The sequence below is a fragment of the Hippopotamus amphibius genome, chromosome 10 (assembly GCF_030028045.1).
Source record: "Hippopotamus amphibius kiboko isolate mHipAmp2 chromosome 10, mHipAmp2.hap2, whole genome shotgun sequence".
Taxonomy (NCBI): Eukaryota; Metazoa; Chordata; class Mammalia; order Artiodactyla; family Hippopotamidae; genus Hippopotamus; species Hippopotamus amphibius.
Window position 1 is genome coordinate 99,977,031 of NC_080195.1, and position 23,678 is coordinate 100,000,708.

The 23,678-nt window shown below is 38.7% G+C and overlaps 1 protein-coding gene across 2 annotated transcripts in view; it reads right to left on the minus strand.

The window, feature by feature from the left end:
* ADAMTS5 (ADAM metallopeptidase with thrombospondin type 1 motif 5) overlaps positions 1 to 23,678 on the minus strand; it is a 40,752-nt gene that overhangs the window by 11,415 nt on the left and 5,659 nt on the right. Inside the window, exons 2-3 of one of the 2 annotated variants that reach the window (XM_057696106.1) lie at positions 17,985 to 18,117; positions 7,652 to 7,819 (exon numbers count right to left, since the gene is read on the minus strand). In XM_057696106.1, coding sequence (XP_057552089.1) covers positions 7,652 to 7,819; positions 17,985 to 18,117 — 301 coding nt within the window. The remainder of the gene's footprint in view (positions 1 to 7,651; positions 7,820 to 17,984; positions 18,118 to 23,678) is intronic. The other variant, XM_057696107.1, reaches the window with a different exon arrangement.

Below are 23,678 nucleotides of genomic sequence, written 5' to 3' on the forward strand. Positions count from 1 at the left end.
TCCCTTTTCTCCCCTTTGTGTCAGTTATTGAATGCAATTGATATTTGTTGGGTCTTTGGAATGTGTGTGTCACAGACGAGTTGGTGCTCTCAGTACCTAGTGATGTGGGGATTACAAAGACAGTGGGGTGTCAGTAGAAGCTGACACAGACGGTGCAAACTCAGAAGCTGAAATGTGCCTCGCATTCCTGGAAAAGCTTCCCTAAGAAATCCCTTTCCAGTAAGTTAACTCTATTAATCTCCTCTCTTCATACAAGAGCTTATGCATTGCCCATCAGTTCTGGTATTTTTCTGTTTACTTGATTTTAGGATTTACACACTGATTATTAACAATACTAAAAATAATTAATATGTGGTACACACACTCTTTTCAGTTCTTTAAATGTATTAACTTATTCAATCTTCACGAGAACGCTATGAAACAGATTCTATTATTTTCTTTATTTTGCAGATAAGGAAACCGAGGAACATAAAGATCGATCAGTTACCCAAGGTCCCATAGCCTGTCCTTCTCATCATTTACTATCCTGCCTCTGCTTAGCATGTGAACAAACTGCTTATTTTATTGCTAAAGGGCAGGCACGTGTAGGGCTCCTTTCAATGGTAGTTGTCCGGCCTATTGGTAGAAACACCCAGTCTAAAGTCTAATTTTGGCAAAACATGAAATGGCTGAGTGCTCTTAGCCAAATTAGTTAACCACTCCCTAATTTATTTTCAAAATCTATGACGTGTTTCTCTTCTCACTGTGACACTGGAAGGGTAAAATTAGCTCACAGTGCTAGAAGGGGAGACTAGAAAAATATAAAACAATCATACTGGTACTCCGTTCAACATAGTTAACAACATTTCAGATGTATTCAAGTTATCCTTTTTATTCAACGAAAGAAAACCATGTTTAAATCACACTTTCCACTGAGAAATGGAATATGCAGCACATTTTAAGTGTACTGCAAATGTTTTTACAACTACACTCAAGTTTCTTCAAAGTGAATACCTTGAAATCTGTCAATCTGTGATGGAGGCATTATATGAAAATGCATAAAGAGCAAAGTTCCTACTTAACTTCTGAGCCAGAACGTTTGAAGAGGTAAAGCTGCTTAAGGCAAGCCAGAAAAAGCATTAAAAAATCAGTATCCAGCCAAAGAGAACTTGGGGAGAAAAACATCGAGTTAAAAGAAAAACATCAACAGCAAGTCAATAGGAAGGAATGATAGTAAAACCTCACTAAGCTTTGTTTAGAAGATAAAGTGAGATGAGGCCCGTTGGAACTCCAGGAAAAGCATTATCTTCCTTGCTATATAAAAAAAGAGCCTTGTGTAAACTAGGGAATGCTTAGTGGGTTTGCTGATGGTAGAAGACTGTCAACAAATCTCTAAGGCAGTAAGAATGTTTTCCAGTTCTTCAAAAGTGCTGTTTGAAGAAACTTTTTTTTTTTTTTATTTTTTTTATTTTACTGAAAAGCAGACTGTAAGACTGGGTAACTAAATATTAGCTGGCAAGTCTTTAACATCTGTGGGTGCACGTGGCATGGGTCGACCTCGTTTCTCCCAAGCCTAAATAGCTCACCACCTCTCCATGAATATGTGGTCACCGATATCCTTTCTACCTTCCTGGCCGATGATGTGTGAGAAGAAACACAGTGCAATGCAATTTACAATCGGCTTACAACAAAGGAGGCTTCAAGATGTGGCCTCTCTTTATGAAGCTCAGTACCAAAGTTTGTTTTAAAAATATATAACACATTTGCTTGGCTATTAAAAAAAGATATCTTAGCTTTGTGGGTTTCCCTTAGAGGTCATTTGGAGATGACCTTGGTTTGCTTAAAATAATATGAATTATTCAGATTGCCATTCATTTATTACTTTAATGCTCTCAACATTAGGATTTTTGCTGCATTAGTTTCTGTTAACACTGAAACCTACAATCTATCGATTTCATCTATATGCTGAATTATGTCCTTTGGCAAAAAAGGTACAGATAGTGCTACCAAATGGTGGACATGTGGCAGGGAACAACAATAAAAAAAAGTCAATATAAAGCCTGATTCTGAATCTCATGACATAAAATATTTAAGACCTAAGTAATAGAGGACCGGACATACGTTTTTCATCTAAAAAAATGTGTAGAATTTGGGGGGAGGGGTGAGAGGAAATTGATCAATCCTTTAGTGTCATTTATATTGACCTCTAAAAGCATCCAATCTATTGCTGACTCTTCTTAATCTGTTTTAGTTTTATTCTCAACCATTTCTTCACATAGTTTTAAATTTATCTTAGCCTGGGCTTCACTGCTGACATTTTATCTGTTCATTCTGTTCTACAAAATTGCCAAGTTCTTTTTCCTTTTCTCTCTCCCTCCCTTCTTTCCTTCCATCTTTCCTTTGGTTTTAACATTCTGTTTATATGGATGGATAGTTTCTAAAAGAAAGACAATGGAAATGTGTGCACATCTTGTTTTCACCATCCATGTTAAGTGAAATGCTATAAGTAAGGTGAAAAATTTAAAAAGACCCAGTGATTTGTGGTAGACAAACAAAGGAAAGAGTGTGATAGTCTCTCCATGGCCATAAAGTATACTTAGGGGTGATGGAAGGTATGCCATGCCTCAAGGAAATGTAGCAGAAAAATCTTTTTTTTATATCTGACTTCTAGCACTGTTTGTCTTTCATATTAATGATTAATTAAAATTATCAGATAAAGATTGGTTGTTCTTTATTCTTTTTATTCCCCCCCCCCCATTTCTAACACAGTAGTTATTTCTGGCTTCTCTTCCTTTTCAATACACACACATGAAATTAAGAATTGGCCCAAATAGGGAATTCCCTGGCAGTCCAGTGATTAGGATTCTGAGTTTCCACTGCGGGGGGTTGGGTTCAATCCCTGGTCAGGGAACTAAGATCCCACAAGCCTTGTGGTATGGCCAAAAAAGAAAAAAGAAAAAAAAATTGGCCCAAATATCCTTGGCCTAGGAGAAATCAATTAATGTTCCTAATGAAACTCATTCAAAGAAGCCTCATAGCACTGCAAACTCTCTTTTTTTACCATCATCTCCCTGGTCTTCCAACCGTTCTTTGAGGTCTTCATTTGATTGTCTAACATTCAGAGAGACACGGATGCATTATGGGTTCAGTGACAGATAAACTAACCTGAGCAATGACAAAGGCACAGACAGTGGTTTCTGACCAAACTAATTCTAGGGATCTGTTTGTGGTGCACTGTTTAGCAGATGTCATGTCAAGGAAATCTGATTAAAAATTCTCTGTGTTACCGCATGTAAAATGGATGGCTAGCGGGAAGCTGCTGCATAGCTCAAGGAGATCAACTTGAAGCTCTGTGATGACCTAGAGGGGTGGGATAGGGAGGGTGGGAGGGAGGATTAAGAGGGAGGGGATATGAGGATATATGTATACGTATAGCTGATTCACTTTCTTGTACAGCAGAAACTAACACAATATTGTAAAGCAATTATACTCCAATAAAGATCTGAAAAAAAAATTCTCTGTGTTAAAGGATGAAGCATAGTTTTCTAAATATATAGGTCACGGTGGACTTAGAATACATGTCTTACCTGCACACTCTGTTAAAGAACATATTTATTGTTAACATCAAGAGACTTCCATCATGGCTTTGGATTTTATTAGTAGGGTCTTAAAAACTGATTGTGAAGATCATATTACTAGCTTTACTGTCTACACTTACAAAGGATTCAGAGAATTGGTCTTCTAATACCATTTGCTCTCCAAAGCTCTGTGTTCAGTAAGTGGCTGTAAACTTTGTTCTTTAAATATGAATTTTTCAAAGCTGTCTATAGATTTTCCTTAGCAGCCTGGGTCTTGGGTGTTCTTGAGCTGCATCTGCTTAGGCAGCGGCCCTTCTAATCACCTGGTGCTGTGGACTCAGGGATCCAGCAGACACAGCTATTGTTTTTGGCTTCCAGGTTATTAAGCATTTGAGAAAGGAAATTTAATAACCTGCTTTTGCTGAGCTATTTTTCTGCCAGTGCTTACCTTTATTTTTGAGGATCGTACTCCTAGCCAGCTTGCCTAGAGCTGATTTGTATAAATACTACAGAAAGGCTACACGTATCTTGGGCAGGCTGGGGTAGCGGGGGTGGGGGGGGTGGGGGGGGGGTGGGGGTTGGGGGGGGAGGTGGAGGGGGTTCCCTTGAGACATGGCTTCTTCCTTTCTGAATCACAAATCTGCAGGCCCAGTTATTTTAGAGTGTGCACATTGACTTTTCAACTATACCCTAACTGCTGCACATTTCTTGTTGAAACTAAATCAGGAAATGATATTAATAAGTTTAAATTTGGCAGTGGAAGAGTTTTACACATGTCCAGCTACTTATGGCTAATAATTTTGAAAACAAATCAGATGATTTGAGTTTAATTATATTCTAAGACCTCATTTCTCCAGCACTGCTGGAGGTGGGAAGGAGACAGATATGATATTGCATAAATGGATTTTCTAGGTAATGTAGTCTTTAGGTACCACCTAAAAAATGTATCAATTTTGTGAGAATATCTACTTCAAAACAGCAATTGCTTTGCTGCTTTTTATATGATTGTCCTAATGTAATCTTCCTAAATAACTGAAAATCACTTCTTTTCTGAGTATCAATTATTGTATCCCACTGAAATGTAGCTACCTTGAGGGATCATGATGGTGTAAGAGAGTTTTTGACCTTCTGGAAAATGGTGCCAGACCACTGTGCTTTTACTGTTTCAAGGGCTACATTTTACAGCTATTCTGGTTTCTCTCTTATTGTCAAATGATCTTACTTCTTGCTCTCAACTCACCTGTCTGAAGTGCCCTATGCACCCAAATGACTATTTTACATTTTTTGCTCTAAAGTGTTAGTGGCTAGAAAATTAGAACAGAAAAATGGAAGATCTATTTCTACTACATATGAATGAATGAGCTCTGCTAGCAAATGTGAGTAGCTCACTAGGAGTAATTGAAAATGTTTGTTGATATAACATCAGCTTAGCCTTCTAACAAAGATGTATGTTTGCTTGCATTTTGTTTGTTTTTCCATCGTCTTGGGCTTTGTCCCCTTGGTTCTCTCCTAAGCTCTGACATTGAAATGTCACCATCTCAAAATCCTGTTGACTAGTTCCTATCGCCACGGTTTCACTTTAACTGATTTGTCAGTTTTGGGTTGCAGTCTACAAGTTACTAAATTATTTAAATTCAAGTTTAAATGATAGCGCTACAGAGAGTATTGCAGCTTCGGTTCTATATCCGTTTTGAAATGAATATAATTGAACTTTGCCACTGTGTCACAGCTATAGTGCCTTTCTTAGAGTCTCATCATTCTTAAATTACTTTATTCACTATTTGGCTACTGATAAAATCGAATATTTTTGGTGGGGGGGGGAGTTTGGGTGGGGGGGGGAGTTAAACGCAAGACTGCCTAACCAACACATTCAAAAGTGAGAGAGCCTAGGTTTGATGAAATGAATGAATGAATGAGTGAATGACATATTATGAGAATTTCCTGTCCAACAAATGTTGGCAACTTAATTTATTTATTTCTCTATTTAACATATGGATGGGGAATTCAGATAAGATGTCCTCAGTGCAAATGAATAAGATCTATTTCTAGTAAAAGTATGGTCTTCGTTGTTATCTACCATGAGATCCTCTGGAGTAGACACAGAAAGATGTATAAAATCTGTTGTAAAATTTTTAAAAAATCTGAGTGTAGACTCTTTTAAATACAGAAACAATGTTTAAAAAATTAAAACAATACTGGAAGCATCCTTACTGCACGGAAAGTAAAATCATGAATTCCACAAACATGAACTAAATGAATCATTCCAGAAATATGGCAATAAGGAACAAAATTCTGCACAGCATTGTAATTAGCTGACCTAATACTTATACAGCGAAAAAAAGTTGGTCCCCTTTTAGCCATAAGTATTTGCTGCCTTAGCAACTAAATCTGTTCATTTAGTGATTCAAAGTTTAGCTCAACCTTTAGGAATGTGTAATGTGTGATTTTGAAATAAAATATTAATGTTATTCCATTTTCAGAAAACCTGAAAAAAAAAACAGTAAAAGTAATATTGAATGAAAACTAAGATTCCACCCAAGAGGAAAATTATTAGATATGGACTTGATCAATGCAGGTCAGCAGATAATTAGGTAAGCATTCATTTCAGGACTCTACCAGCATTTAATCAGCATTTTTAATCTGAGCTAACTAAACAGAAAATTACCACTTTATCATTAGTCTAGGAAAAACCTAATACATTGATTCTTGATATTGTTTCTAAATCTTCAAGGTATTAGGCTATCCTTTCAACTAACAAAGAATATTTATTTTGCATTAAGGGAAATTTTAAAGCAAGCTGGGTGTGGATTGTTTTCAGGAATAGGAAATATAAGTAGCTGAAAGTGGCTAAAGTATTACCAGTTCACCATTAACATAGCAAAAATGAGTTTAAGAACATGTTGGCTACAAGATAGCAAAGAACTGTGTCCAGGAATTTCTTTTTGTCTGAAAAGAATTCAATTTGTTAATTGTTTTGTAATTATGTAGCCAAAGCTCAAGATGGCCAACTCACTAAGAAATTACAAAAATATCAAGCCATAAACTTTGTGGAACTAGGAAAAAGCAGTTATCACTGATTCTCTTTGTCCAACTTTGAACCATATATTATGAGATAAATTTGTGAAAATTTATCATAATCAAGAATTTCTGTCATATTCACTTCAACCACTAGTTTTAGAAAGAGACATATTTTAAGAGGAAAAAATAAAAAGGTATGAGATGTCCATTTCTGTAATATGAGAAACTTGTACTCTGTGGTCTCCAGAGAGCTCTTCCAACTCTACCTCATCTATTCTCCTGTGTTTCTAATATTTTCAGGTAACAAGGAATGCTAGGAAATTAGCAATAGCTTGTTTCAAAGATTACTTAAGGGTCAGAATTTATTATGTCTAAAAACTGTGACTTCCTCAGTATTTTTATATAATTTATAGCACTAATCCTAGATTTACAGAACTTAATAAAATGTGCTGTGCTCTTGAACTGTATTTAGAGGATAAAGCCAAAGATTTTCTTTTGAAGTTCCTAAACTGTTTTCTCACCATTCAGATTGATTTTCTGTTCCTGTTCTGCAGTTTTCATGCCACTTTCAGGAAAACAGGCTGCCAGGATGAAACCAAACCTTTTAGTGAATGCAAACCTAAAGAGCTTCCTTTCTTGGTTATCTGTCACCATAGAGAGAATCTGACAGAACTGTCACCTACATTTTAACCACACCACTATAATATGAATGTAACAAACAATTCTGAGAGCTATATTAATAGCAGGGAAACAAAGTATCTGCCAGTGTTCTCACAGGAAGCTAGTGGTGAAAGAGCGAATAAAAGCCAGGCTTTCAGGGCAGTAGCTAGGCATTCTGTGTGGTCTCCCACACTGCTTCTCTTTGAACTTTGCAATTCAAAAGCAAAAATACCATAGCTATAATGCCACCAGGGACGTTGGCAATACACACCAACAGACAGTCTCCTGGTTCCTTTCTCTGACACTATCTAAGCAACCATTGTCTTAGAGGGCAAGGTGAACATCATGAGGATATAACAGAGTACAACTTGTAATAATTCCCAGTTTTGTTTCTGAGCCTATGGAACCATACGTACCATGGCCATCATCCAGGAATTCTGTGATGGTGGCTGAGGTGCATTTGGACCAGGGCTTGGAGGCATCAATGCTGGTTAGGATGGAAGACATTAAGCGCTTATCTTCTGTGGAACCGAAATTCTCTTCACAGAATTTGGAATCATCATGAGAGAGGCCAAGTAGATGTCCTAAAGGACAGAACAGATGATGTGCAAATAATGAGTGATTTTTGCATTTCTACTTTTCCGTGGCAATTATACTAGGACTTGACTTCTTTCCTCCCAATTGTACATGAGTTCATTTTAAGCGCCTTTTCACACAGAGGCTGGACCCCTTGGGAAATTAAAGCTGCGTGTAATTTGAGTGGTCACTTCTGGTGAACATTTAGAGGAAAACTGAAAAATTACACGAGAGTAGATGTTCCCATAATCCATCTGGACCACACATGCTTGAGGATATGTAGAAACGGGCCTTATTTAGAATCTAGAATTTGCAAGGCAACTGTGGGATTGTGTCAGAGCCCTCACTACATATTACTTGGAATGCCTGTCTAATTTTCCATCTTCTCTGATCAACTATAAGTCCCAGGAGATCAGAGAGCATCTCCGCGCCTCCCCCCACCCCATCCACTGTTAAAGAATCCGTATTTAACTCAATGTTGTACAAGTTACAAACACCTAATAGACGGTATTTCAATGTCAGTGACTTTCATTTTCTTGGCTAAGTAAATAGGTAGCAATAAAAGAAATGACTAGGAGAGAAAAAAAAAAGTGAAATAGCAACTTTCTGCTTCCATGTAAATGTAAGCTTGCTTCACTCCCATTTCTTTTAGTTATTTAGTGAGTTGTGAATGTTTACTAGTCCCACAAGTAAATGGTATATTTTGAAGATATACCCATTTGCACTTAAGAAATGTCTAAAGCACGAAGATGCCCATCACAGAGTGTTAGCGCTTGGAGCGAAAACAAATACTAAGAAGGGTAAGTGTCCAAAATCAATCAGTTAGGTGGTGTTTGTGTTTAAGTCTACCAATAAGCTCTCTGCAATCCCACAGTTTCATCCTCATTCTACCAAGCTAGGTATTATTTCACAGAGTACATAACCCTATTCGTATAATTTGACATTTTTTTTATTACATAAGATTAATTTTCACACAGTCTATAAGTATAATGCATTCTCCAATACATTTAAAATACTGTTGAAAAAAATCCAGGACAACAGTTTGGAGAGAATAAAAAGTAGACAAGTAATCCTAGTAGTGTTTTTTGCAAAGCTTTATAGAATCATACACAAACCACCAAAAAAGAATGTGGAAAATACCATAGAAAAGTGATTACTGCATTCTCCTTGGGTTCCTGAATGCCAAAGGCAGGAACTTTGGCCATTCCGCCAAGAAAAAGTCCAGTGTGCAACAGTTAAACCTAGCAGAGATGAAATTTTTCACGCCAAATTCCAACTACTTTGGCCAACTTGTTAAATCACTAACACCTCATAACAAAGTTGTCCACTGAGCAGCTGGTTGCTGTTGTGGTTGAAATTAAGTGGCCAGGGCTCGGTGACCTTCTAAGGCTCCACAATATGATGCTATTTCTGCAGTTATTTACTTCAATAGCATTGACTAGGCTAGTCAGTTCTCTGTGGGAAAGCCGCTCGCCACCACTCACGTTCTATTTGGTCAGCAGCATGAACTCTCATCATAGTCTGTAAAGTATCTTCCAAGTAACATGCAAACGAAGACTGGCAGGAGCTCGTCCAATTTGGGGGTGGTTTGTTGAGTTTTTCACTGCACCCACAGCTCACAGAAAAAGAGAACCTTTCATTCATGTCCTATTCAAAACTGCTAAAAGTTACTCAGTACATCAAACACTTGTTGAGAATGTAGAATATTTACCAGCTAACACCGTGGGATTAGTGTGGAAGTTTCACACTTGAGTTTTTCCCCCCCGGCACAGAAGAGAGAGGGAAAGTGGCCTAAGGGGACCTCTATAATATGAATCCAGGTTTTCTACTTTAAAAAATGTGATTTTTACACTCTATTTCACATTTATATTTATTTAATGGAGTAATAGTCTTTTCTTCCAAAGGTATCTAAATAAATAGCACTTTTTATATGCATTTGTAATATTGCATCAAGACATATTCAGTTTATCGGGAGGCTAAGTTTTAGATTTGTGATTTAAATACAAGCCTGTGGTAAGCCCCAAATTCACTTTGAGGGACCTGGGAGAGTGCCTCAGTTTTTTCTTTTATAGAGAATGGTGAAGCCAATAATGTTAAACATCAATTATGCAAGCAAAGCAATTTATTTTACGGTATTTTGGTCTTTTTTAATGACTCTTTTGGCATGCTCTTTGGCCCCTGGATTGCTAATTTATCAATGTAATTTACTTGTTCCTGAAGATACACATGAGAAATGCTTAGATGGCCATCAGAAAAGACTGCTATTCTGGGCATGAACACATCTTAGTTCCACTTTAGCAAGAGCTGAAAGGAGATGCGAATTTTGTAAGATCTCCAAGAGTCACTTAGAAAGGGACCGCTTGAGGGTCAATTGAGAGAGACAGACCCCTTGGAGGGAGGATGAATGTTCTGTTCTTCATGAAGAAAGCCTGTCAGCTGGCTGGGAGAGGTGTGCTCCCCCAAGACAATAAGAGTCATGGGCAATGTGAAGACCGCTTAGGCATCCAAAGAAACAGGCAGTCAGTGCCACAGGAGCTGGAACCAGGGCACAGCGAGAAAGACCCATGTGACTTCCCTTCAGAAGCTGGAGAGGAATTCAAATGGAAGAACAATGTGAGGGATGTCTGGAAGCTCTTCAGGAGAGACGTGACAGGCATGCTAATGGCTGTGAACAGCTAAAGAAATGGCATTTTCAAATGTGATTCCCCCAATCATTAAGCTAGGACATCTGTCAGTCTGCTGATATCTTTAAGCCCAGAAATGACAAGATACCTAGAAAAGCATGAGTTATTTTCAAGGGACACTCACATTAGAGAGCACACACTATGATACTCAAAGCTTATTAACAGAGAAATTCTGGAATCTAGGAAATTTCAAATGTAATGTCACAGCTGACGACAATATATTTTAAGTCAATGTTGTGAAGAGCTTAATCAGGATTTATCATGATGTCATTGATTGCCTAGGAGTGACTTTTCCAGTGAGAGTCTATTCCTATATCATCCACAGAGATGCTGAAAATGACAGGTGTAGATTGGAGATTAAGCACTTCTCCCACAAGCAGCCTTGGGCAGGATTAGTGCCGCTGAGATTTAAACACGTGTGCCCCAGAGAATAAAACAGTATTGGAGGAAATATTGACATCTCCTAAAACAACACATTTTTTCATAAAAATGTATTTTATGATGATTTTTTAGAGCAATGCAGACCAAGGTTGGTTGAGGGGTGAGGTCTTGAAGAAGTCAGGGAGATGGGATCCAGAAAGCCACAGAGAAAGGCAATTCTTTCCTTGGAAAGACAGAGAGAGCTCTTTCTCCAGTCCAAGTATAGGAAAAGAGTGAATTTTAAAGGGTAAAGGAAGAGATTCGAGGAAGTTCACCCAAGCTCCCTTGGTAAAATAGGATGTGAAAAATTCTATCGAGAGGACAGGGCTGAGATGGATTAAGGACCACAATTCAAGATCTGGGTTTAAAGCAGAGGTCCCAAAGTTTTGCTTCAAGGAAGCGTGAGAATTTGTATTTGTAACTATCTGTAATCAGTAGAGGTGCAAAAGATTGAAGAGCCGTTTGTTGGCCTTAACTAAATTAAGCAATCTTGTTTACAACACTATCTTTCTTAGTGAATCTTTAATTCTTGACTGCCGTCACTGCAAGCCACTCCTTACCTAAAATCCTGACAGAGTTAAGGACCAAACACAGTTATGTAGTGGGTTTGTTAATGGCGTTTGTATTCATACACTCAATTTTTAAAAAAGTATTACAGAAGTCAGAGTGAAATTTACAGAGTAATGCAGGGGTCCAATCCAATATTTTCCCCAAGTGATGCAGCCTCCAGAACTGTATCTTGCTGTTTGAAATCATTAGTGAAAATCAAGGTGTAAATTATAAGGGCTTCTGGAGAAAATACTGATCTTAATAGGTATGAAATCATGTCATAAATATGACAGTCCTGCTAATGAGTGCCCATCACACAAAGTAACCTCAGGAAGGAGTTCATTTGAATTATGCTAAGAAAATGAGTTTCCTGGTAAATTACATTAACGTCTGTAGGGTAAGAGTCTGAGTGATAGTGTTAGTTCAGAAATAGCAAACAGTCACCTGATAATTTTTCCAGGACAATAATCATCTTTTAAAATTGGTAAATCGGTGGCATTTCATTAAATAAATTGCCTCTTTGATATTCACCATGTGGATTTAAAAAGCATCTTGCCTCCTTAAAATCACAAGCGCAGCTGGTGTTCAAAAATCTGAGATAACGGACACCCGGGTGAAGACATGACTTTAAAGGAAAATGTTGGTTCAGCTTCTTATTCAACTCAGGTATTACTGTACGACTAGAGCTGATTTATAACATTAACCTCAGAAAGGAAACTGGGTTGTTTTTCTAAACTTTGGTCTGTAAATTAAACACAATTTTAAGCTCTTGTCTCCTGACCCCAAACTGACCAATGGACAAGGGGACACAGCACTGCATCCTAAAAAAATGTCACAAGAAGCTCTGTCATGTGTTTACTTTAGAAAGCACTGTTCAGACGCATCTGTTTCTTAATGAGGTCATGTTTTTATTTTTACCTAATTTTCCAGCTGGGATTATTGCAAGAAGGTCTTGCCAAGGGTTCAGAGTCAAAAGCTCACATGGGATCAGAATCTAGAATCCTTAGTGAAGGAAACCAGGTGCTCCAATAATTGGATCTTATGTGTGTCTATTCAAACGCAAATCCTTATGTAGCAGTGATAAACTTCCATTTCAAAAGGTTAAACATAAATGCTAAATGTTACATCAGTGATGTAACTTAGAAAGAAGCAAATGCATATTTTTTCACCTTATTAAATAGCTGTGTCAACATCCTTTTGAATCAAATTCAAGATTATCTCCTTCAAAAGCAACACTAGCAAGCCATTACAGGATAGTGTCCAAATCCTGAGCTCTGGAGCCAGATGAACTGGGTTCAAATTTTCCCCAAGCAGTATACTAGTTGTTGACCTTAGACGGGTTTAGAGACTTCTCTGTGTGTCAGCATCCTCCTCTCTTGGGTGATTCATTAACGGTAGTTACCTCATGGGATTTTGTGAGGCTTAAAGGATATAAAAGATGCAAAGTGCTTAGAATACGTGCTTGACAAATATAAATGCCCAAGGTTGTTAGCTAACTTTATTGTTCTTACTGATATCCTGGGTTGGTTATAACTTTACTTATGGGTACTCTAGTCTTCGGTAGTTTTTAATAAATTTTGACATTACTAGGCACTCCTGATTTGGGAGAGAAGGGGAAATTTTCTAATCATAAGAGGAAAAGAAAATCACACATTAAGTGTGTGACATATTTATTTTATGCCACCTTCAACTTGCTGGCTGTGCACACACGTGGCAATCTAGAAGCCTCCCCTAGAGAAATACGAATTGGGATTTGATTTAACAACAAACCAACTGATACTTAACACTAAATCTTTCAGTGGTGCCTCTGGACATGGAGCAAAGACCTATTCCCACCTTTCATCTGGGGACCAAGAAAGACAGTGTGGCACTGCTCCAAACTGGATAGAAAAAAAATGCTCAGTTCATGTTGATTAAAGCCATGGGTTTGAGGGTAAATACCAAGTTTAATCCTAGCTTCCTTTTACCTCACATCTCACAGCCAGTCCTGACATCTGATTCTGTGCACTTGGCTTTGGTCTATGGTGTTTCCAGGGCCTCTGCAGCTTTTCAAAACATGGCCTCTTTTAATCTAATCACTGGTGGCAGCAGAGTCACACGCAGATCAGCATAACCAGAGGACTCACTCCAACCACAGCAAAACACAGGCAGCCACGCTGTTGTGTCTCGACCACTTCCTAAGCCTCCAGCTGAATATCTGGCCCCAACTCTGGGTTGCCTGATTTTAGCTTAGGAAGCATTTTGGAGGCTTTCGTGGTGGAGAGATTCACTTAGTACATTTTATAATTAACTACTCCAAGGCAAAGCTTCGGCATGTTTGTAAATTATGGATTCCATTAGTCTAAATAAAATCAGGCTGCTCCCCCTAGCACATTAGAAGCTGGCGCAACATGAGTGAAATTATTATGTTGGAGAACCATGTGTGCAGCAGGTGAAATCTTTATTATTACAAGCCGATAATAAAAGTTTGACAAGTTAAAAATATAAACTCCAAATGTAAACTTACATTCACTTGAAACTTGCTACAGTTCACATTTGGATTGTAAAACGGCTATAACCACATTCTTACCTCCACCCAAGGCCCAGGGATGGGGACTGAGTTCCTGATAGTTTAAAACAACTTTCTTAAGCGTCCTAACAAGTTACTCAACGTTGACATGCCCCTAACAAAGCAAGATGGCAGGCAATTTGTTACTGCCTAGGCAGAGTCTAGACGCACCCAACTCTATTTTCCAGAAGCCTGTATTGACATCAGTTGACTATGCACCTCCAGAATCTAGCTCTTTTTTGGAAAGAACTAGCGGGAAAAGAGAAGTGTCCCCATTCACATGGGGCACAGGAACAGTCACTTTTCAGAGCTGTTCATTTAAGTCACTCTATTATGACTTTAACACCATGGATAGAAAAGGTACAAGATAAGGACATCAGGCTTGCCTCAATCTTACAGGATAATTCTCAATGTAGGGACATTTTTAGATGCAGGGAGTAAAAGAACAAGTAAAAGGGGCTTCCTAGGTGGTGCAGTGGTTAAGAATCCGCCTGCCAATGCAGGGGACATGGGTTCGATCCCTGCTTCAGGAAGATCCCACATGCCGCAGAGCAACTAAGCCCATGTGCCACAACAATTGATCCTGCACTTTGGAGCCTGTGAGCCACAACTATTGAGCCCATGTGCTGCAACTACTGAAGCCCACGCACCTAGAGCCTGTGCTCTGCAACAAGAGAAGCCACGGCAATGAGGAGCCCGCGCACCACAACAAAGAGTAGCCCCCACTCACCGCAACTATGACAACTTTGTACTTTAAAACACTATGTACAGACAGAGGAAGCAGTGGCTGGGACATTCCATGTGAAATGGAATTTAAATTGGTTAATAAAAGTATGAATCAAACATATCTTTTCACTGCTTATAGAAAAAAAGAAAGTAGAAAAATCATGGGAACTGCCTGGAAATTTTCTCCACAGCTTATGTTTTGAGCACAGGAACATATTTACACCGAATGCATGAAGCAAACTGCTCATTTTGGAATGGACTCAAGTGAATTCAAAATATTCTGGCAAAACTGAGGTTTCATAACGTCATTTTATCACCATATGTAGCCTGGATATATAACCTCCAAATCTGGAAAGTAGTAAATGTCTAATAAAAAGGAAGGGAGGAAATGACATAAGAAGAACAAAGTAGAATTAGAATCCAGAGCATAGTTAATTTGGGCTGATGGCTTCAAGCAACAACCTAAAAATAAAGTGCTGGAAACAGAACAGCGAGCTGCATTACCCAGGATCACACCGGCTGCAGAGGCAAAGCTCTGTAATCGTATACAGATGATTAGGAAATATTTTGTAAGGTTATCTTCTCTACAGTTTTTAAGGCTCATACTTTATAACACATGTTTGCAATATTTAGGCGAAAAGTGAAATTAAAGAATAATAAAGCAATTAGAAAACAATGTGAATGAAAGCCAGGTACCTTTATGAAAGGGAAATGAAACCCATATCCCCCTAACCCCAGACCTCAACTTTCTCAGCTTAGGCCATATGTAACGCAAAAAGGGAAATTACGTAGGCTCTGTTTGATTGGAGAATGAATTACAGAGAATTCTAAAGAAGTAAATAGAAATGATCCAAACAAGAAATTAAACGGAACACAGAGCGTAGTCAGACATCAGAGATTTAGGTTTGATTGTTTTGCATAGAAACCCATATTTCTCTTGCACTGTTCTCTTATAAAACTGTCTACTATTCTTGTATTATTAAGAAAAGTTCTTACTGTACATATATAGTTTTAATAAAATGTTCTCATCAGCATCCGGCTTCCAACCTCTCTGACTGCTGCCTGCCTGCATAATCTCTTGGTTTAGGAACTCAGGAGGGCTGGGAAAGATGATGCTGGAAGGTTCTTCATTCCAGTCCAGTTGCCTTGGAGGTCAACGCAGCCTCAAAGAACTGCATTTACTGCCACAGTGGTTCCCTTACAAAGAAACCTCCCAGAGGCTGTCAGTGTGTAAAAATGGATCACTAGAGGACTGAAGGAAGAAATAGCCCTTCTTTCATGGAATCTGTACTCTGTTCTTTAGAAGGTCAGGATTTAGGGCTTATGACCTCATGGGCGGGTAAGGCCACAATTCCACTCTGCTGCTCATTCCTCATCATTCCCCTGCTCGGTGAGAGATGCCTCTACCTACCCAAGGCTTAGAGCTTTCCTTACGGAAATTCTCACACTCTGAATAATGGTGATTAATTACTGGTGTACTTTTAAAATCATCTCTGCATAATTACAACGCTCTCGGGTATTTGACCTAATTCTTCGTAGCTTTGCTGCAAAATCAGAATATTGCCTTGGGTGGCTCTTGTGTTTCTCCCACTTATTTGTGCACATACAGAGATAGGTAATAAAAATCAATGTCAGGCTGTATTTTTTATCAGTTAGTTTAATAGGCATGAGTGAGACACAGGTGAAGACATAATCCCAGCCCCAAAACTCAAACGGCATTTGTGTTTTAAAAACACTTTCAGGCATACCAGGTCTTCTAGTGCAGCCACCAGAGAGCCACGCCTCATTCACTATTAGTCCACTTACCCAGGAAGCAATAGAGATTCACTGTATGAATCTCTTGCCTGAGATAAAACAGAGAATGTGGAGACAGAACTGGGATTCCATCTTGAAGCTAAAGATGCTCAATTAATAAAGTGTTAAATGGGGTCATTAACAGTGATTCTATTGGACAGTTATTTACGTTAAGATGTTATGTTGTGTTTTCTTGCTTAGATGGTAAGAAGGGTGTCGGGTAAGAAAATTAAGATTATGATTAATACATATGAACTGGAATTTCAGTACTGATTTCTATTTTACTGCTTCAATATACTGACATGCAATTAAACTTTTGATGTGAAGTTATTTTAAGTCCCCAAAGAAAACATAGCAGCCAAAAATCAACACATTGTGAAATGTTCTTTGCCTACTAAAGTTCTGGAAAAAAAGTTTTAATTTCTATTTTAAAATTATGGTTTTTGCTTAAGAAAATATAGCAAAGACGTACAATAATTATCAAGCCATACTTTGCCTCCGAAAAGATAATGCTAAAAGGTGATACATTAAAAAGTAAACGAACTAGTTAATTAAAAAGCAAAACAAAAGTGCATATGGTTATAAATAACAGCTGGTATCTGTAACATCCAACTTGGTACTGAAATAATTCAATGAAATAGGCATTATTATGCCTATATTTCAGATATGAAAACTGAAGCTTAGAGAATTTAAATAATCAGACCAACGTGACACAGGTAGAAATTACTTTAGCAGGACCTGGGCCCGGATGAATCTAATTCTAACACCTAATCCTAAGCACTAAATTAACTTGTCATATACCTAGTAGCTTAGGTCAGTGATTAAGAAACACATATTCCTAATTGCTGGAATATTTTTCATATATTTAACTCAGTTCTAAATTTCTAGTTTTAGGACTTAGATGAGTTTCTTAATGTCACCAGGTAAGTGACATTTTAAAATCAACCCTGGTGACTGTTAGGTTTTGTTTCACTTGCTTTGCTATTAAAAACACAACAGGAATGTCATCCATAAGCTATTGATTACCTTTGCCAGGAGCTGACTGTTATCACTCACAGTGGGATAAAACCTGACGATTTTCTGTGTAAACTGATTAGCCTTGGATGAGTCAAGAGAGTAACTTCTAAGACAAACATCTCTGCATTCCATTGTCAACTGTGACAAATTTTGTCTAAGAGTCCTTTACGGATGCTTCAAAGGACAGTAGCAGTAGCAAATTTCTCTTAAACTTTTAAACAGCACTGACAGAAAGGAAATATCTACTGTGTGTGCCTGACCTTGCTTTCCTTCCCTCTTATTAGTTAACCTTAAAAGTGCAAATATAAACAAATGTATCCCCAATGGTACATCTGAACCAGGAGAAATCTGGAATTAATTGCCAAGTATTTTGGTTCCTGTCGCAGCTGTTACACGTGTTTGATTTGGCCAGGGAAGAGAAAAGACGCTGCATACCAATTTCGTGAGCCACGGTGAAGGCTGCATGGAGACCGTCATCTTCAATCACAGCACAGCTGCGCTCGGGAGAACATATGGTCCCAACGTCTGCCATTCCCAGGGTGTCGCATGAATGATGCCCACATAAATCCTGCCCGGGGGGAAAGAAAGAAATCATTAAAATCAATTTACATCCAGAAGGAGCCACCTTGTAGAGCCACTTGCTCATTCCAAATGTCAACACTGGGGTATGTTTAGGGTATCACCTGCTCAGCTCGGGAAACGTTCCAAAGACAAACTAATGGCATTGACTCTTCTAAGCTTCTCTGGGCCCCAGAAGCACAGAAGGATGATGGGACTCAATTATGTTTTAAAAGATGTCATAGGATTTTGGCTTGTCCATTACGATGGCAGCTGAAGTCTTGACAAAGCTATACCGCATATATGCAGACACACATGTCACAGGTCACTTTTGCATACGGTCATGCTTAGGGAAGCCTTAATATTCTGACCTAAATTCATGCTATATTTATCAGAAGCCGAGCCTAATAATTTATTTTCCACCACAGGGGCAAACTGCAACCAGCTATTTATGGCAGAAGATAAATTTCTCAGTAATTTGTATAGGAAACTAAATTTTAATCTATAAGGGTAATTTCTCAAAAGAGCATCTCTTAACTCTCAAATTGAGTTGTAATTTCATAGGTTGTGTCTTCAGAAATGTATGCAATCTTTCTTATAGCATTTATTGTAGTGTTTCTCAACCTGATCAATCCTCCGAAAATATATGTAATATATTGCATTTTTATAAATGAGTGTATGCATTTTTCTGGTGAGAAGTTGCAGATTTTAAGAGATTCTCAAAGCGGAACGTGATTACACCTCACTGATGGTTAAAATGATCAAATTGGATGAGGGACATCAACAAGACAATTTTAAATTATGAAGCATAAAGAGAAAATATAAGTCAAAATTTTTGACATGATAGATTTGTAATGATAAACTCTCCATTAAATGCTATTTGAGTATTAATGGACATCAGATTTTCTTGTATTTGACTCCTGTTTTCAATGAAAATTGACAGTGCATATAATTTCTATCCAAAACAAAAGCCATAAGTGAATAACTGCAGAAGAATTTTTTAAAAAATATTTATTACTGGAAAGATGACTATTTACTAGTTGTAATAAGTGTTCTTTCTTTTGCAGTTATTATCTTTGTATCTCCAATTACCACAATGTCTGACTCATGCTAGGAACTCAACAAACATTTGCTTAATTGAGATGAATTCTGCCTATAGTCAGATACAATGTAGACCTCACACATCTTTAATATGCTGTATGCTAGCAAGACCTCAATAGACTCCAGGAAGCCAGCACCAGATGTTAATACTACATAACCAAGGCAACCTACTCAATGTCAACATACTTTTCTAACTCTTCTCTATTTTGCTGCATGAAAGTCCAGCTGAGGTGAAGAATGCTTAAAAGATATACCCTACGATCTCCCTAGTACATATTCAGGTCCTCCTTATTCTCTTTGTATATTATGAGATCCCATCTGTGACAAATTGCACTGTGGCCGCCATGTTATTATAGCTCCAGACAGTGGAAATCTCAGCCAAGAAGCCTTGGTGAATCCAGTCACCAAACCAACAATAGCCTCCTAAAGTCTCCTGGGTAGCCTCATATGTCATCCCATGGGATCTCAAATTATAGCTGTTGAGAACAAATTAGTAGTTTTTAAAATTGAAATTGGAACACACTTTTGCATAACAATCAGTCTTTGAGATAATTATATATAGTACAATACACGTTTTAATCCATTTTTCCCTCCAATCATTTTAGTAGCTTTAAGACCAAAGACCCGGGTCATGGTTTAAGTGAATTGCTGGACACTGTGGGTTATTTCTGCACACGCCTATTTTTCAAAACCGAGATTTATGTTTATCGTCACAATTTGGGGCTTATTATCTTCAAATAACAAAACCTAAGAATTGTTTCCCCTTCTTATTCCTTACTTCATTAATAAGCTCGGATGAAGAGTCACAGCTAATGGAAATGGCCCTCTTGTTCTGAATAGAGTTTAATGTGGATTTTTAATCTCTCTCTGTTCACTGCTAATCAATTGCTCATTAGGGCCCATCAACCTTCCTTGTCATCCTTGAATTGCATTAAATACATTTGGCCCTTTGCCATGGAAATATGTACATGTGACAAAATTATGAACAGAAGCAGTTATTTTTTTAATCACACTGATTAAACCCCTTGACTGCATAGCCACAGTCTATATTTCTGTAACTGTAATTATGTAAACTGGCAACCTTTCCATTTCACTCATGCAGTTTCAAACCGTGGCAGCCCAGTTATGGTTTCTTCCTCAAGATTTACAATGAATGCCTGTATTTCTTTGTGAGCCAATGTTCACTCCAATGCATTAAAGCTCAACCTGTGCATCAAATTATTAAGAATACAGCATATCACACTCATGTCTATTTTCTGATGGTGATTTATAACAATACTTACAGGCGCAAACCTTATTTGAAGTTTATAGAAATTTTTTTATAATTCAGAGCAAGAGGATGGATACTATTGGGGTAATAGCATCTATCTATCTATCTAGCTAGCTAGCTAGCTATGTAATCTATCCATCCATCCAACCATCCATCTTCCAAATCTGGAAGCAGAAATGTAAATTACATACAGTAGCCACATAAGAGGCAAACAAATTAAAAGTGCTGACAAGAATTTTTCCGCTAAGTCAGTGTAAATCCGAAGGTAAGTTATATCTCTGTTATGTTAAAGATGGTTCTTTTCATGCAGGATCAGTATCTTATTGACATCCTGTAGACAACAATGCAATGGAAGATTTAATAAAGTGTAAGGGCTGCAAGAGCATGCAGAGTTTTCATTGGTGGGTTTGTGGTGTGGTCCTGACCAGGAGCCAGGACTGGGACATTGTATCTAAAATAGGGCCAGGGTGGTCAGCAAGACCAATGAAGACTTGGCAGGGAGGTCACTGACGTGGTGACAGGGGTGGCCATTTAGCAGGTTATGAATATGGCAGTATCTGTGATTTATCGTGGAGTTTAGAAAGACTCACAGTACCCCAGATCTGTTCTTGTGTTTGGAGTAGGGGGCAGGGAGGAAAATATGCTACCTCGAGAAGCAGGTGCCCAGAAGCTAATACAACTTGGAAAATCCCAGTGGTCAGCACTGGGTGGGGAAAATGAACTAAGCAGACGTGAGTGTGCAAAGTGGAAGACATAACAGGAGATGTAGGACGTCTAGCCCTGATGGGAGACTGGTCTCTTAAGCAGCATGCATGTGCTGAGGGAAGGAAGGAAACAGGAAGGCTGCTAAGAGCAGGTATCATCACAACTGCAGCAACAGTAGCCAAAATGAAGGCAGAGTGCCTGGTATGGGGGCATCTGGAGTTAAATAACAGCATCTTCTATTTCTCCATGTATTACTGTTACCAAGTCCAAGCTTGCTCTGCTCGCCGCACGACGGGCCAATGAACCAGAGACGAGGTATTGAGGCGAGGCCGGCCGAGAAGATGGCAGCCTAGTGTCTCCTAAAAACCACCTTATCAAGGTCTGGATGTTAGTTTCTTTTATAGAATCAGAGAGGGAGAGGTGGGGTAGTAAAATAAAAAGGGTTATCAGTCTTGCAAAACATCTCCTGGAACGACTAGCCTTGGGGAAGGGATGTGTTAGGTTCACAGGTGGGTAGGATTCCCTGAGACAGGCCATTGTGTAGGATTAAAGCAACGAAAAGCAGAGGTTAAAGTCAAAGAAACAGATCCAACATGGAGTCCAATTTAGCTCTTCCCTGTTACATTACCACCTGGTAAGGGCAAGCCTAGAGCTCAAGAGAAGGGCAGAGAAGAGGGTTTAACTAGCCTCAGACGTCTACCTATCTGTCTTCCTAATTCCTAGTGAAGAGGGATTAGTGACGGGAGAATCGGTATGGTACACATTTCAGCCATCATTATTATACAGGCGTACACTTATTCACCATAGTTGACATTTGTCCTGTGGATCTGATTCTTAGGCGCCTTTCTGGCTACCTAAACAGCAGCCCCCAATAACAGAGGTCTTGATTTGGACCTCAGCATAGACTACATTAATATGGTCTGTTAGGCCACCCATGACAATGACCCATGTTATGCAATTCTGTCCATGCTTCTGGATACAACTAGGTAACACCAAACACAGAGAGCACTGCTGGATCACGGGCCAAGGGATCCAGGTACACTTATTCCTAAAACAATTATTGTGTGCCCACAATCTGCCAGCCACTGTGCAAAGTGCTGACAGTGTGCTGAATATATAAAATAAGATCTGATCTTGACTCTTAAGAAACATCAGGATCTAGTGAGCAAAATGACACATGTCAAGAAGGGAACATATTGAACCGATTGCTGAGGGAGTTCAGAAGAGGAATCGCCAAGCTCTCCTTGGAGGAATCAATAATGGTGTCTCAAAGGAGCTGACTGGATCTTGAGGGATGTAAAGCAGTTTGACAGTGTTAGAGGAAGGGTATTCAAAAAAAGAAAGACTGTGAATACATCAGCACTGGGAAAAGGCAGGGTCTGTTTTGGAAATGACAACATATTTGCTGTGGCTGGAGTGCAGGATAGGCCTGGTGGAGGATGAACAGGGGAACCTGGAAAGGTAGCCTGGGCCCAGAGTTCCAAGATAGGGAACTTTCCCTGGTAAATATGAGACAAGAAGAGAAAAGAAAGATGGAACAAGTTGGGGATTGAGGGGAACAGATGCTCAGAAGAGTCATTTTGGAGAAAGGGAATGGAAGCTGATCATAAAGAGTGACTCTTTAAATTCAACTCTACTGATAAGAATCATTGCATGAAATATTTACATGCTTCGAAACAACGTTCCTTCATCAACAGCATAAGGAGTTTGAACCAGGTGGTCTCTATGGTTTGTTCCAGCTACACACAAGTTGGGATTAAGGGAAAATCTTCAATTTATAGAAGGAGAAATTAAAGCTCAGGGGAAATTAGTGTCCAAAATCAGAAGCTTGAGACTGGTGAAGCTGAAATTCAAACCTACATCTAAACACTCCAGTTCCTGAACTTACTTCACCACGGTGTTGATAAATCATCACCTGTGTTTCCCTTGACATTACTCTTATCTTTTACATTCATAATCTGTACTTGGGCATGCAAATTCCTTTGTTTCAACAAAAAATACTGCATGGTCTTTATCTCTATGGTATGTCTGGTGAAACAATAATCTAGAGGCACAGTAAAATACGAAATGCACTGAGAAAGATATTCCGGAAGAGAAGCTGGAAGTGATGGATAAGAAACCTGGTGACATCATTAACTTGCCTGTCCCTCATCTGCTGCATCTGATGGGTCACTGTAAGTCACTGACTCCATCTACCAAATGTCTCATGTAGCTGTCCTCTCTTTCTCGTTCCTTCCAATGTTCCTTCCTGCCTGGACTATCACCTATCACCTAAGGCTTCTAAATGGTCCTTTTGTCTCCTGTGATATCCCTACCTATATGCTGCAATCAGTTACCTTTTACAGCCCAGATCTTATGATTCCTCCATTCCTCCAAAACTTAAAAGGTATGCCAACCTCAGCCTGGCATTTAAAACCTTTCACAGTGAAGCATGATGCGTTTTGTCCACTATTGCCTGCATATCTCAACAACATTTTGGCCCCAAACCTCAGCCC